Source organism: Lutzomyia longipalpis, chromosome 2 (assembly GCF_024334085.1).
Source record: "Lutzomyia longipalpis isolate SR_M1_2022 chromosome 2, ASM2433408v1".
In the NCBI taxonomy this organism is placed as follows: Eukaryota; Metazoa; Arthropoda; class Insecta; order Diptera; family Psychodidae; genus Lutzomyia; species Lutzomyia longipalpis.
In genome coordinates, this window is record NC_074708.1 from 7,182,335 (window position 1) to 7,195,823 (window position 13,489).

The 13,489-nt window shown below is 39.8% G+C and overlaps 5 protein-coding genes across 5 annotated transcripts in view; 3 read left to right on the forward strand and 2 right to left on the reverse strand.

Annotated features, from left to right (window-relative positions):
* LOC129788976 (dachshund homolog 2) overlaps positions 1 to 13,489 on the forward strand; it is a 1,190,888-nt gene that overhangs the window by 417,557 nt on the left and 759,842 nt on the right. The gene's annotated exons all lie outside the window — the stretch shown is intronic.
* LOC129788985 (uncharacterized) overlaps positions 1 to 13,489 on the reverse strand; it is a 511,890-nt gene that overhangs the window by 196,588 nt on the left and 301,813 nt on the right. The gene's annotated exons all lie outside the window — the stretch shown is intronic.
* Positions 8 to 3,781, forward strand: LOC129788975 (IWS1-like protein). The gene is made up of 7 exons (XM_055825529.1): positions 8 to 314; positions 409 to 1,097; positions 1,701 to 2,789; positions 2,854 to 3,016; positions 3,193 to 3,316; positions 3,386 to 3,497; positions 3,575 to 3,781. Exons 1-7 carry the CDS (start codon positions 293 to 295, stop codon positions 3,695 to 3,697), a joined length of 2,322 nt encoding a protein of 773 aa, XP_055681504.1. The 5' UTR covers positions 8 to 292; the 3' UTR covers positions 3,698 to 3,781.
* LOC129789117 (carbonic anhydrase 2-like) lies at positions 3,861 to 7,434 on the reverse strand. The gene is made up of 3 exons (XM_055825764.1): positions 6,692 to 7,434; positions 4,116 to 4,231; positions 3,861 to 4,038 (listed from the first exon to the last, which is right to left on the reverse strand). The coding sequence occupies exons 1-3, from the start codon at positions 7,161 to 7,163 to the stop codon at positions 3,874 to 3,876; spliced, it is 753 nt and encodes a 250-aa protein (XP_055681739.1). The 5' UTR covers positions 7,164 to 7,434; the 3' UTR covers positions 3,861 to 3,873.
* On the forward strand, positions 10,758 to 12,840 carry LOC129789127 (platelet-activating factor acetylhydrolase IB subunit beta homolog). The gene is made up of 3 exons (XM_055825775.1): positions 10,758 to 10,928; positions 11,426 to 11,809; positions 11,876 to 12,840. The coding sequence occupies exons 1-3, from the start codon at positions 10,866 to 10,868 to the stop codon at positions 12,101 to 12,103; spliced, it is 675 nt and encodes a 224-aa protein (XP_055681750.1). The 5' UTR covers positions 10,758 to 10,865; the 3' UTR covers positions 12,104 to 12,840.

The window sequence follows — 13,489 nt, forward strand, 5'->3', positions numbered from 1 at the left end:
AAAGAAAGCAAACACGGCGCTGAAAATAATAAGCGGCCATCAAAATCGATGCAGTTTTTGCAAAAGTGAGTGAGATGGACGATAGCAGTGTGAGCGAGATGACAATACCCAATGTTTCATCAATGTGTCTCTAAAACACAGAGGCGAATTAGACCAATCCTCCCCTGCCTAAAAACATTCAAAATTCAGTGAAGTGATTTTTCCGAGCGTTTTTTTGCAAGGAAAAGCGCCCCATTTTCCACAATATTTCCGCCCAAAAAACAACCCAGCCCTTGGATTTGAAGCACCAACAATGGAATCAGAGGAATTTGCAGGTAAAACAGTGGGAAAACATGAAATACAAAACAGTGATGATTTTGAGGTTATGTTGGTGATTTTATTTTCCTGCAATTTTTCGCGTTTTCCCAGGAATTCCACCAATTTCCACGGCGGAACCGCAAAAAGAGGGTGATGAGACGGATAAGAGTGTGAATAGTATTGAAAATGAAACTCCAAAGTCCCCAATTGAGGGGAATACAGATGCCGACAGGGATGAAATGACGCCAGACACGGGACCAAAGTCACCGGATGCACCTGCTTCACCACGATCAAGGTCAGCATCCCCTGAGAAAGTAAATGACAGCACAACGGCCAGGAAGAGTCGTTCCCGAAGTCGTTCGGCAACACCAAAAAGTCCCGGAGAGGATGATCAGGAAGTAGTGCGAGAGGATGTGGTTGAGAATGAATCAGTTCGATCCGGAAGTCGCTCCCGGAGTGGTAGTAGAGCTTCGGAGGTTTCTCGGCATTCTGTTCGATCGCGCAGTGGCAGTGCAGCTTCCCGGCGTTCCCGGAGTGGAAGTAGGGCATCTGGGGGCTCAGCACGATCACGCAGCGGAAGTCGTGCATCGGTAAAGTCACGCAATGGTAGTCAGGCGTCGGGTAGGTCGCGAAGTGGAAGCCGGGCATCTGCTCGTTCACGCAGCGGAAGCCGGAAATCACAGAGTCCCAGCAAGGGAACAGCCCGATCTCGCAGTGGAAGTGCAGCCTCCAGGCATTCAGCAAGATCCCGCAGTGGGAGCCCAAAATCACCAAGGGCTCGCAGTGGATCCCCTAAATCGGTGAGTTTTTCCTTTTCTCTGTTCCCGGAATAGAAAATTGCATTCTGGACATTCCCAATGCGTCATTTTTATCACAAAAAAATTCAAATAAATTAATATACTCGGCACTTATTAAGCAAAACATTTGATAAGACCGAAGAAATATATAATTTGCGCAATATCATGAAATTTTTATCTCACTTTGTTTATGAATTTTATGAGAAAGTGGGGACCTGAATGCTAATTCAGCAAATTGAACGATTAGAAACTAAAGAAAAAATAATAATTTAACGTTTTCATGATTAATAAACTTTTATTTGCTTTTTTTTACATGAAAAATATTATTTCTAATTGATGAAAAAATATTTAAAATAAATTATTAAATTTTCTTAGCTCTTTGTAACATTTTTAATGTTTTTCTCGAAAGGTAAAAGCAGCACAGAGAGATCCCAGAAACCTTCTCTCACTGATTTGCTAAATTGTTGATCTTAATACTTTTTTTTTAATTAATTTTTTACTCTCTGAGTCTCAAAAAAGATTTCCCTTTAGCAAGAATTAGGGGAATTCGCCTAAAATTTGTGTAAAAGGAATTTTAAAATTGCTAAAATCAACGTCATTTTGTAGGCAAGATCCCGCAGTGGATCCGCCAAATCAGCTAGATCCCGTAGCAGAAGCCCCAAATCTGTGAGATCACGCAGTGGTACGCCGAAATCGGCAAGATCTCGCAGTGGAAGTAGGAAATCCGGGCGATCGCGCAGTGGAAGTAGGAAATCCGGGCGATCGCGCAGTGGAAGTTCCGCTCGATCACGTAGCGGTAGCCGAGCTTCACGAAAGTCAACAACTTCCCGGCGATCGCGTGGTAGTCGATCACGCAGTGGCAGCGCAAAAGGATCACGATCTCGGAGTCGATCGCGATCCCGGAGTGGCAGTCGATCGCGATCTCGCAGTGGAAGTCGATCTCGCAGTGGCTCACGATCACGCAGTGGCAGTCGATCGCGATCTCGTAGTCTTGGATCGCGATCACGAAGCCGTGGGAGATCACGAAGTGTTAGCCGCAGTCGTAGCCGGAGCTCCTCGAGCAGATCACGATCACGATCGCGCAGTCGAAGTCGCAAGAGATCTCGCAGTGGTTCCTCCAGTTCACGATCACGTTCCGGATCTCCGGTCCGGAAGCGTCGGGCAGCTCTTATTTCCGGATCAGAAGATGAAGGGGAGGCGGAGAAGAAGAGTCAAGTCCCGGGTGAGGAGGGGGATGCAGATGGGAGTGGTGTGCAGGGAGAGGGAAAGGCAGATGGGGGCAATGGGACGCTGTATGACTCCGGGGAGGATGAAGGGAAGCCCGGGGGTGGGGATAGTGAATTTGTGTCGGATTTCGATTCAATGCTTGCCCGGAAGCGCGAAGAGAAGTCCCGACGGAGGAAGAAGCGCGATATTGACTTAATAAATGACAATGATGATCTCATTGATCAGCTAATAAGGAATATGAAGATTGCCGCAGAGGAGGACAGGGAGCTAAATAAGGATAATCAGCCGGCAACGAAGAAGATTTCAATGCTGAAGCAGGTGATGTCGCAATTGATAAAGAAGGACCTCCAATTGGCCTTCTTGGAGCACAATATCCTCAATGTTTTGACTGATTGGCTTGCGCCGATGCCCAATAAAAGTCTTCCCTGCCTTCAGATACGCGAGAGTATCCTTAAACTTCTGTCAGATGTGAGTTTTTCATCCTTTTTTGTCCTTCTAAATGGGCTAAATGTTTGTTTGTTTTCTTGTTTAGTTCCCAACAATTGATAAGAGCTATCTAAAGCATTCGGGCATTGGGAAGGCTGTTATGTATCTCTACAAACACCCCAGAGAAACTAAAGCAAATCGTGATCGTGCTGGACGTCTCATATCCGAATGGGCTCGTCCCATTTTCAATTTGAGCGCTGATTTCAAAGGTAAAAAAAAAGAAAATCCCTCACTCATCGATCATTATCAGTAAATTGCAGTGATTAGAGAGAATTTAATTTTGATTAGATGTCAGATTTTGATTAATTTTTTGTTGTTTGCTAATCACACCTCAAAATCAATCAAAATTCTTTAATTTTGATTATTTTTTTTTTGGAAAAAATAGCCATGTCGCGTGAGGAGAGACAACAGAGAGATCTGGACCAAATGCCGAAGCGTCGTAAAACAAGCCCAGAACCAGGAGCTTCGGGATCTAAGAGAGATTTGAATGCTTTCGCCTCGGAGGAGAAGTAAATTAATCAGAATTATTTGTTTTTTAAATTTTTGGGAGGAATTTTAATTAATTCGTCTTCCAACAGAGCTCTCCGGCCGGGTGATAAAGGTTGGGTGGGACGTGCTAGGGTACCTATGCCCTCAAACAGAGACTACGTGTATCGTCCACCATCGAGTTCGGACGTTGATATGAGTCGCGTAAGTAGCAAAATTATTTCAGATTAACTTTTGGCAAAAGAAAAAAGCTAAAAATAAATCTGATTTAACCCTTTCAGACCACAAAGAAGAAGCCCAATAGATATGAGCAGCACATGAAGAAATTCATTGAGGCAAAGAAGCAAAAGAAGAGCCGACGAGCTGTTGAGATATCCATTGAGGGACGCAAAATGGCACTGTGAGCGATTTTTCAGTGTTTATTTTTAGACTTTAGTTGCAATTGGATTTAGTTTCATTTTTTTTGGATTAAATTTTAATGCAGAAAACATAAATTTCTCAATTCTACAAAAATTCGTTTCAATTAACCTTAAAACTTCCCTGGTTTGATGAAAAAGGGGGGCACGAGTTGGTTTTTTTTCTACAATTTTGATTTGGTATTGATGCAATTTCGCACAAAGACAACACGCGGATTGTGTCGTGGACGCTGCACATCGCGGAAGTTGTTGATAATCTTCTTCGAGTGATCCTCTTTGCTGCAGCACAATCCACGGAAAAGTTCAATTTGCCGACTGGAGACGTAAACCTACATTTTGAGGAAATTTTTTGATTGAGAATTTCCCAAAAAAAAAAAGTAAAAGAAAACATTTATTAGGTACTTACAGGACTCTTGTAGACGATCCATGTGACGCTCTCGTAGTACGGGGGCGTTGTAAGGGACCCCTTGTAGGTGTAGTAGTGTTTTGAAAGATCCTGCAGGTTCATCCATGAAAGGCAATCTGTGCAAAAGATAAAATCCATCAATCAAAGCTCTAAAGTTGAGTTGCAAAATCTCAATTAAAATTCAATTCTCGTGCAAGATGATTGACTTTCAAATCTCCTCACAGATTTCAATTAAAAATGAATTATTCAAGATTTTTTTTTTTTTAAATAAATCAATTCGTAGTAATTTCATGAATCCGGTTTAAATGTTAACCCTTCATTAGACGACCAATGTGGTCTGTGATGGACCAAAACTTTTTGGAATTTATTGTTTTTAATTTAGGATGATTCAGATAGGTTTCTTTAATTGAGCTTAATGATGGAAATTATTTTGTTAATAAAAAGAACAATTTGTTGGTTTGATAAAATTGTCCGAAAGCTTCTTGAAATCTTTAACTTTTTATCTGATTTTTCAAGTTTAATTTGTTCTTTTTATTTGTGATTTTCTTTTCAACAATTTTTAAACTTTTACGAGAAAACGGGTAACGCATAATCTTCAAATTGATAAAATAAAAGTATAAAAAATCGTTAAAAAGAATTTTCTAATTTTCCTTGGGGGTTAGCCGGAAAAAAACCGGCAATGCATCCCGAAAAAAGCAATAAAAAACGTCTGCAGTGCGTTTTTTGTCTGTTTGAATGCAAGAAACATTCACGCTAATGTTTCTTCGATAATTTTTGACAGTGATAAAGAAATTATTTTTTTTAATAAAAACTTCATTGTAAGTAATAGGGGCGTAGCTAGAACGAAATTTAGGGGGGGAGTTATTTTAAGTTTGTTTGAGTTTGGGATTGAAAAGGAATTGATGCAACGACATATGAAGGATGATCCTCTATCGCAGAACAATTTTAACCCATCTCATCTTGTAGGGGAACATAAAAAATAGAAGAATCGCGAGAGAAACTCCCCAATATCCACTGGGATCACATAGAAAAGTGCAGTGAAAGTACAGTCCGGGAAAACATAACCTCAATTTGGGAACAACATTTAAATGAATAGGAGGAACTCCATTGTGTTCGACCAGCGTGGCATCGGGACCTCTTGAGCTTCTTTATAACCTTCCCAACCTTTCCTGCCTACCCGGATGAAGATTTGAATGATTTTTGCTTCACTTCTGTCTTTCCGGACTTCCCGTCGTTGAGGTTTTTTTTCTCTTCTTGGAGTGGAGACAGAAGTGAAGCAAAAATCATTCAAATCTTCATCCGGGTAGGCAGGAAAGGTTGGGAAGGTTATAAAGAAGCACAAGAGGTCCCGATGCCATGCTTGTCGAACACAATGGAGTTCCTCCTATTCATTTAAATGTTGTTCCCAAATTGAGGTTATGTTTCCCCGGACTGTACTTTCACTGCACTTTTCTATGTGATCCCAGTGGATATTGGGGAGTTTCTCTCGCGATTCTTCTATTTTTTATGTTCCCCTACAAGATGAGATGGGTTAAAATTGTTCTGCGATAGACAGGGGGTAGACAAAGACTCTATTTCCATAGGAATTCACTGCTCACTCGCTGAGACACCCAGGAAAATGCTTCAATCTGAAAAAATCCACCACCACTGGATAGATAATTTAATATTCTATCGATTGATAGCTTTTGAGGGGTGTCTCACAAAGATTAATGCACTAAAACTGATTTTAAAAATTTTGATGCACTTTTTGGAAATAAAGTGACGTCATTTTCTTCCTTTAATTTCTCTGCAAACCGTCCGCCATTATTTGCTGTGTTCGGGTAAAAAAGGGCTTTGTCTACCCCCTGGCGATAGAGGATCATCCTTCATATATCGTTGCATCAATTCCTTTTATGCATGACCGGAAAACCAAAGATGATGCAAAAATCATTCAAAACTTCATCCAGGAAAGGTTGGGAAGGTTATAAAGAAGCTCAAGAGGTCCCGATGCAACGCTGGTCGAACAGAATGGAGTTCCTCCTATTCATTTCAATGTTGGTCCAAAATTGAGGTTATGTATTTCCGGGCTGTGCTATCACTGCACTTTTCTATGTGATCCCAGTGGATATTGGGGAGTTTCTCTCGCGATTCTTCTATTTTTTATGATTCCCTACATGATGATATGGGAGAAAATTGTTCTGTGATAGAGGATCTCTCTACACCGAGACTCCCGAGACTGAATAAACTCCTTAGATTTTTTTGTTCAATCTGTTCTCGAATTAATTTAGCTCAAGATGGGCGTTTGGATCCCCAAAACACCCCCCCCCCTTACTACGCCACTGGTAAGTAAACGAAAAAAGTCTCATTTGAGTATTCTTAGTAAAAGGGCAAAAGTATTCCGACTTGGCATATGAAGGGTTAACAAAACTTTTGCACAAAAGACAATTTTATAGAGAATTTTTTTCTTCAAAAGAAATTATTTTCTCCTGAAAGTTTTTGAGCCTTCTTCAAGCTTACTAGGCTTCCTACTTGACCCAGGTCTTCCCTATAATTTTTTTTAATAAAATTTCAAAATAAAATTCAACGGAAAAACTCACCAGGATCAATTTGAACTTTGGCTTTGGGCTCTCCGACTTTTGTGATTCCTTGGGCGATTTTATTGAATTCCGGCAAATCCCGATCACCGAGAGCTTGAATGAAGAATCCAGTCACGGCGATCCCATCGGGCTTTGTTACAGCTTCCTGGAAGTCACGATATTTTGCATTGTAGTGCACTGCATGCGCTTCCATGGAGTACCGGCATCCTTCGATGGTGTGTTCACAGCCGAGATGATCATGATCACCCCAGTGGAAGTGGAGTTGCTCAAAGAGGTACTTCTGCGCCCCAAGTGGTCCACCAATGATGAAGGGCTTCTGCGCACGATCGAGGGTGATCTGAGCGGAAGTTTGGGTATTTTCCACGTATGCGCGACCGATTAGATCGAAATGCCCGTGATATTCCAACGGGGTCACATCATCCGCAAGGTTCACCTGCCGAATATCCAGTCCAATTGGGGATTGAACGGCCATTGTAGGATCGTTTTTTTTTTTGCTGTGGGCACACCTGAAGCTTCACTGAAGTGTGGCAAAATACTGCGAAGGTGGTCGCGCTATCGAGAGGAGCTGACCATAAATGATACCGAAGAAGTAAAGACCACAAAATCCACCAACGATTGATAATCCTGATAAAATATTTTGATGGATTTTTCCGATAAAGCGCGCGCCCAACTTCTTACCACCACGTGACGCCCCGTCCGATCCGGTGCACGGAATAAACACAAATTCATTCCTCCCTCACACTGTTCCTAGCTGAGAAAAAAAACACATTTCAGTAGTAAATTCCATTGTTTCACATCATTAAACATTTAATTGACCTTCCAACACCTTCCAACCGCACGCAAGATCAATTTTCAATTTTTCTTAATTCTCTCTCTCTGAAGATTTTTTTCTCATTTGATCTTTAATGCATCACAGAAAAATCTTCAAGTGCTTCCGTCGCGTGCCACCACACAGTTGGTTTTCCCGCGTGTTCTCGAGCCTGAGGCGAGCGATACTGCAGGTATGGAAAATGAGTCAATTGTGGTGCAACAAGACAAGTTGATATTACCCTCGTCCATTTACGAATCATTTGCTAGAATTAATAATTTAGCGCTTTTTTTTATTATTGAGCCAATCGAGCCAATCCATTGGCCATGAAAATATTGATTTCCATTCACTTCATTTTCCTTTCGCCCTTTTAAAAGGCGCCAAAATCCTCCTGACCACACGCTGGTGGATCTCAATTAATTATGCAAAGGCTATAAACCCCGCAATTATCGCCCCAAAAAAGGGGGAATTGTTTACCCTTTTTACCAATTCTTGTTTTGAGGTATTTTTCCTTTAAATAATTTAATGGAAAATGTCCCTTTTTTTTAGGGGAGTTTTGTGTTTAATTGTTTTTGTACAACTGATCCATTCATTCGTTTATTCAATTCATTCATCTTGGATGGAGAAAGATTTTTTTTTAACTTTTTGAGGAGAATATTTAATGATTCAATTGTTCCAAATAAAAACCGATCATATTCATCCAAATCAACAGTATCTTTTGATTAATTTTCAAAGATAATTAATTGATTAGGAAATTAAAATTAAGGGAAATGAATTAATTGAGGTAAGAAGAAATTCCCGCCAAAATAACGAAAATTAATTCAAAAAGATTTCTCTCTGATTGCAACGCCACGAGAAACGAAAGAAATTCCCTCATTTGGCTCAAAGTGTGTACTGATAAAAATGAAACGATAAAATTAAGAAAATTTTCACCGAAAGTTACGTCGTTTACGCAAGGCTAAGAAAATTATTTAAGAAAAAAAAGTATTTTTTGCAGATATGATGATTCTGCAGCGACAACAACAACAACAACACACATGGCCATTTTCCCTAAATGGTGTTGGCCCTCCTTGTAAAATATCGCCAGGCCCTTCGGTCCTGGGTCGTTTCATCTTCGAGGTTTCTGGACCTCATGTCCCTTTTTATTGTGGACAACCAAGTGGTGGGTGGGCGCCCTGGCTTGCTGCGTTTTTCGTTTGGGTGCAGCATCCTCCTCACTAGGTGATTTTCTGGGCGTCTCATTACATGGCCGTACCATCTTAACCGATGATTCTGCAGCGAATCGGTAAATAATTCTGCAGACTAAATTTTTATACAATTTCTTAATATTTCCAGTTTAGAGTAGAATTTACATAAAAAGCAAAAGAACGCGTAAGCTTTTTAAAGCTTTTAAGAGAGGAAAAATACCAAATAAAAAGCAGGAAAAGCTTTGATGGGACTTTACTTCGTTTAACCTTCTTGATAACTTTGATGAGCTTGAGTGAGACCAAAGAATCGTATTATTGTTATGTGGCAGAAATATTTTCATTAATTTTGTTAAAACTTTTTAAATTCCAAAATAATAAGCAGAAAAAGCTTTGATCGAACTTTACTTTGAATAAGCTTCTTGATAACTTTGATGAGCTTGAGGCCAAGAATCCTACGATTTTTATGTGGCAGAAATATTTTCATTAATTTTGTTAAAAGTTTTTAAAGTCCATTGGGTCTTATGCTGTCCCAAAGGCTCGATTTTGAAAATGTTTCATTTTGTATAATTAACCTGCTGGCCGCCAAGACCTTGGAGCTTCCTTAGAGCGCCAAGGTGGGGTCGTTGAACGACCCCAAGAAGGAAGTCGATTTTCTCATAAACTATAAAACCGGGAACTGTCGGGTCACTACCTTTAGACTCCTTATATAGTCCTCTTGCCTCTTGCATCACAAATTCGCCACCCGGAAACACGCAGAAGAAGATATTAGAGAAAAACATTTTTCACTCATTTTTCACACTTTCTTCGTGAGAAATTTGCCACGAAGTTGACCGCAACTGCTATTTTTTTCACTACTTCCCCACATTCCCCTCACTTCCCGCACCGTGATAAATGGCAATATTTCTCGAATATTCTTTATTGTTTTGCACATTTATATGCTTCTAATTATGTTTTATGTTGTTTATGTCACTTATTCGGGATAATTCTGACACTGAGATGGTAAAGTGAGAAAGTAAACACAACCCTTCAACCCCCTTCAACCATATGATTTATGATGTGACTAACTTCATTCTAAGAAATTTTCCGCAGCATGGCCGTTACACCAATTTTTGAATTCCCTTCTTCTACATTTTCCTTAATAACTTTTCTTGTGGTGGACGGATTGAGCTGAAATTTTTACACAACCTCCTCAGATAACCAAAGAACTTATTTCCAAAAGATGGGAATGGTATCTTTTAATTTTATTAAGTTATAGCACGAAATATAGGGCTGGGGTCGTTCAACGACCCCGCTTGGCGGCCTAGAGGTTAATTATGAATATTGAGTTCAAATTTGTACAAGACTATGTCTTTACAATCCCTGATCATTTTTTGATTACAAAAAGCACAAAAGGATATCTGCAAGGACTCACAGACTCAGAAAGTACGAAAAACTAAGAATTTTTGCCAAAAATGTCTTATTTGAGCTCAAAAGAACCCCCAAAAATTATTTTTAGTTCAATCAGCTCTGTAGATTAATCGCGGACTTTAAAGGGTTTTTATGTGTAATCCTTTCGCGTCCGCGAGATATTTTAATCGCAATATTTAAGGCTCCAACAGATGGACGAGAAATTCCTCGTGCGGTGCGGCGCGGCGAGGTTTTCGTGGCCCATCGTCGCTTCGGATTGGCCGAAAAACGTTCTCGCACGGTGCGGTGAGAGTGTGTGAGCCATCTCTCGCTTCTGATTGGCCGAAAACCTCGCCGCACCGCACCGCACGAGGAATTTCTCGTCCATCTGTTGGAGCCTTTATTCCTCAAAAACTTTCAGAGAGAATTTATCAAAATGTCTTCTTCGGGTCATTTTCGACGTATAAATTAGAAAAAAAAACATGTTTCACGTTTGGGTCGGCATGGCCTAATAAACGTGTAAGGGTTAAACAAAAAATTGTTTTTTTAATGGTTTTAAATGTTACCCTTAAGAAGCCTTCAAATTGACAGAATTGATTTAATATTTTCAGCTTTACTTTTCTAGCTTATGTTCCTTACGTCACCTATATGAACTTCTTTACGTGAGTACCCCTATTGTTTTTAGCATTTCATTTCTATCGGTGTGACAGCAGTGTGTAAAACCAAAAAGCGCAAAGAAAAGAAGAAAAACAGCAATTTAATTGAATTTCACGTATTTTGTGGGCCAGTGAAAATGAGTGCGTGTGTGCCGACACCCCTGGAGGATAAAACCGGCGAAAATCGATGGATTTCCATAGTAAAAATCACTTTTCCATGCACATTTTCACCTTCTTGCTTGATGTTTACAACACACCCCAGATGGTTCCATCAGTTCCGGGAGATTTGTGGCGACTAGCGCCCCAATTGAGTGTTCCTGACATGACTGGGAATCCGCTGTGTAGTTTAAATGTTGGGAAATTCGTGAAAATCTCATGAAAATGGGTTTGTCTCTACTTCTTCGGAACAACCCAGTGGGCAATATGTGAAATTGCAAATTAGAACGCGTAAAGGCAAAAATAAGGATTTGTCTCGATGTTTGCGAATTATTCGCGAAATTATTTATTTTAATTATTAAAAAGAAATAAAATCATTAAATAACACAAATATATTTTTTTTTAAATAAAAGAGCTAAAAATTTGTAATCTTTATCATATTTTTGTGCCTGATGAAGGTTTTAAAAGCTCCCGGAACTCAAGGAACTGTCCCAATCTACTCAGAAAAATTCATTAATGTGATTTTTTTTCTTTATTTCAGCACAAGAGATTCGTTTCTGAGCTCCGGGACAAGGATCCGGAAGTAATTTTCCTCGGGGATTGCATATTGGAGGGGCTGCAGTTCACTGAGATGTGGAATGAGTGCTTCGCCCCAATGCACTGCCTCAATTTCTCCATCCGCGACGATAGGACGGAGAATACGTTGTGGCGGATTCACAATGGTGTCTTAGACAATGTCAAGCCGAAGATTGTTGTCGTGCACGTGGGTACCAATAATGTCGACAACGCAGCCCAGGAGATCGCCGAGGGTATCGTAGCCGTGGTTCAGGCAATCCGTGCGCGCCTTCCGGATGCCTACATTGTCCTCCCAACACTCCTACCTCGTGGGCATCAGCCCAATAAGTTGCGTGAGAAGAATAATCAGGTAAGAACTTTCAGAGAAAAAGGAGATTTTGAGGCAATTCCTTTTACACAAATTCTCCTTGAGCAGGTGAACCAATTGGTGGCCAGCAAGTGCTCAGGGATGCCACGTGTGCAGATTGTGTCAATTGAAAAGGGACTCGTGCAATCGGATGGCACCATTAGCCACCACGACATGTATGATTACCTGAATCTCACGAATGCTGGCTGCCGGAAAGCCTTTGAGCCCGTCTACGAGCTCCTACATCAGATACTCACGGAAAATGAACCGGAAAAGGATCTCACGCCGTCTGAATAGAAAGCTCCCTGCCCCCCTCCCCCCCCCCAATCTCCCCCCTCAGCCCATGACTTGAACGTTTATTTATTGAATTCTTGAAGATTTTTGCATTTCTCAGAGGCAAGCTATTCTCTCTCTCTCATAAGATACTCATTAAGCACCCACCTACCTACCCACTAGCATTCCCCCCTCCCTCATGCACTCATTTCGTCACTCCCCACATGTTCCCCCTTCTCAAAGTAGTTTTGTAATTTATTTGAATAATTTATAAGTTTTTAGAAGGAAGAAAATTATAGAGTTGTTAGTGAAAGAAAAAGAAATCAAAGCTTAAAAATTCCATTTTGCTTATAAAACTTAGAAATGAGAAAAGAAAATACTTTAAGACAAAAAAAACCGAAGAGATCCTTCTTTACAGTTTACCTCAAAGTCTTCAACAGCTCTGTGCAATTTCTACTTGATGAACCCCAAAGTGGTTCGCCTAAAGTTGTCTGTATTTTTTTGAAAAAAAAGAAAAGAAAATATTTTTGAAGCCACCCCCGTGAGAAATTGCTTTTGGAGACACACGCAGCATGACAAGAAGAAGAAGAGCAAAGCAGAGGTAAAACATTGAAAAAAGAAAAGAAAAAGTTATTATATATTGAAAGAGGTAAAAGAAAAAGATATTGTGATGTATTTGTATTAAATTATCAAATAAATTATGAAGGTAAAAAATACAGAAAATAATTTGCAAATAAAATTTTTCTACACTTTTCATTGCATTTTAGCGCATTTTTTTGTTGTTTTTTTTGGGGTCTTGTTCTTGTAGTTTTGTTGATTTTCAGAAGCAGAAAGGGCCAGAGTTTGAAGGTTTCTTTAACCCTTTAAGGACCTATAAGGATTTCAGTGGGCAGAGAGGGCGGAATGAGTTTTAAGGGGTTACTTTGAGTTAAAATAAATCATTTTTGGTAAAAATGTCATCGTTGGAATTTTCAGTGTTTCGTCCTGCCTGATGCTCTGAATCCTTGGGGATGTTCGGTCAAAAGTGAATAATACACATTTTATCAATTTATGTGTCTCTAGGACAAAAACAAAGATTAAACCATTTAAATTAAAACGAATGAATCAGCATTTGATTGATTTCTTTTTTAAACTTTTTTGTAGGTCTTTTATCAATTTTTTGCCCAACTTGCCTGTTTTTCTTCGATCTTACCGATTTTTCTTCAATCCAATTTTCATTAAAAGGGACGAAAAATTAATAAAGTTTGAGTTTTCCAAAGGGAAAAGATCTTATTTTTAAATTCTTATTTTTTTTAACCCTTAAGGACCTTAATGATTCCAGCGGACTATAGGGGTAACTGGGGTAAAATGATGAATTTGAAAAAAAAATTAATATCTCAAGAAGCAATGGGAGCTTATCTGTCTAATTTT

Bases quoted from the DNA above. Each gene is read 5' to 3' on its own strand.
- LOC129788975 (XM_055825529.1), top strand. From the start codon at position 293: ATGGAATCAGAGGAATTTGCAG. The intron at 3,017-3,192 runs GTAAAAAAAAAG...TGGAAAAAATAG, and splicing joins TTTGAGCGCTGATTTCAAAG to CCATGTCGCGTGAGGAGAGA. The intron at 3,498-3,574 runs GTAAGTAGCAAA...TAACCCTTTCAG, and splicing joins CGGACGTTGATATGAGTCGC to ACCACAAAGAAGAAGCCCAA.
- LOC129789117 (XM_055825764.1), bottom strand. From the start codon at position 7,163: ATGGCCGTTCAATCCCCAATTGGACTGGATATTCGGCAGGTGAACCTT. The intron at 4,232-6,691 runs GTGAGTTTTTCC...TCTTTTGCACAG, and splicing joins CAAAGTTCAAATTGATCCTG to ATTGCCTTTCATGGATGAAC. The intron at 4,039-4,115 runs GTAAGTACCTAA...CTCAAAATGTAG, and splicing joins GGATCGTCTACAAGAGTCCT to GTTTACGTCTCCAGTCGGCA.
- LOC129789127 (XM_055825775.1), top strand. From the start codon at position 10,866: ATGAGTGCGTGTGTGCCGACACCCCTGGAGGATAAAACCGGCGAAAAT. The intron at 10,929-11,425 runs GTAAAAATCACT...TCTTTATTTCAG, and splicing joins AAAATCGATGGATTTCCATA to CACAAGAGATTCGTTTCTGA. The intron at 11,810-11,875 runs GTAAGAACTTTC...CTCCTTGAGCAG, and splicing joins TGCGTGAGAAGAATAATCAG to GTGAACCAATTGGTGGCCAG.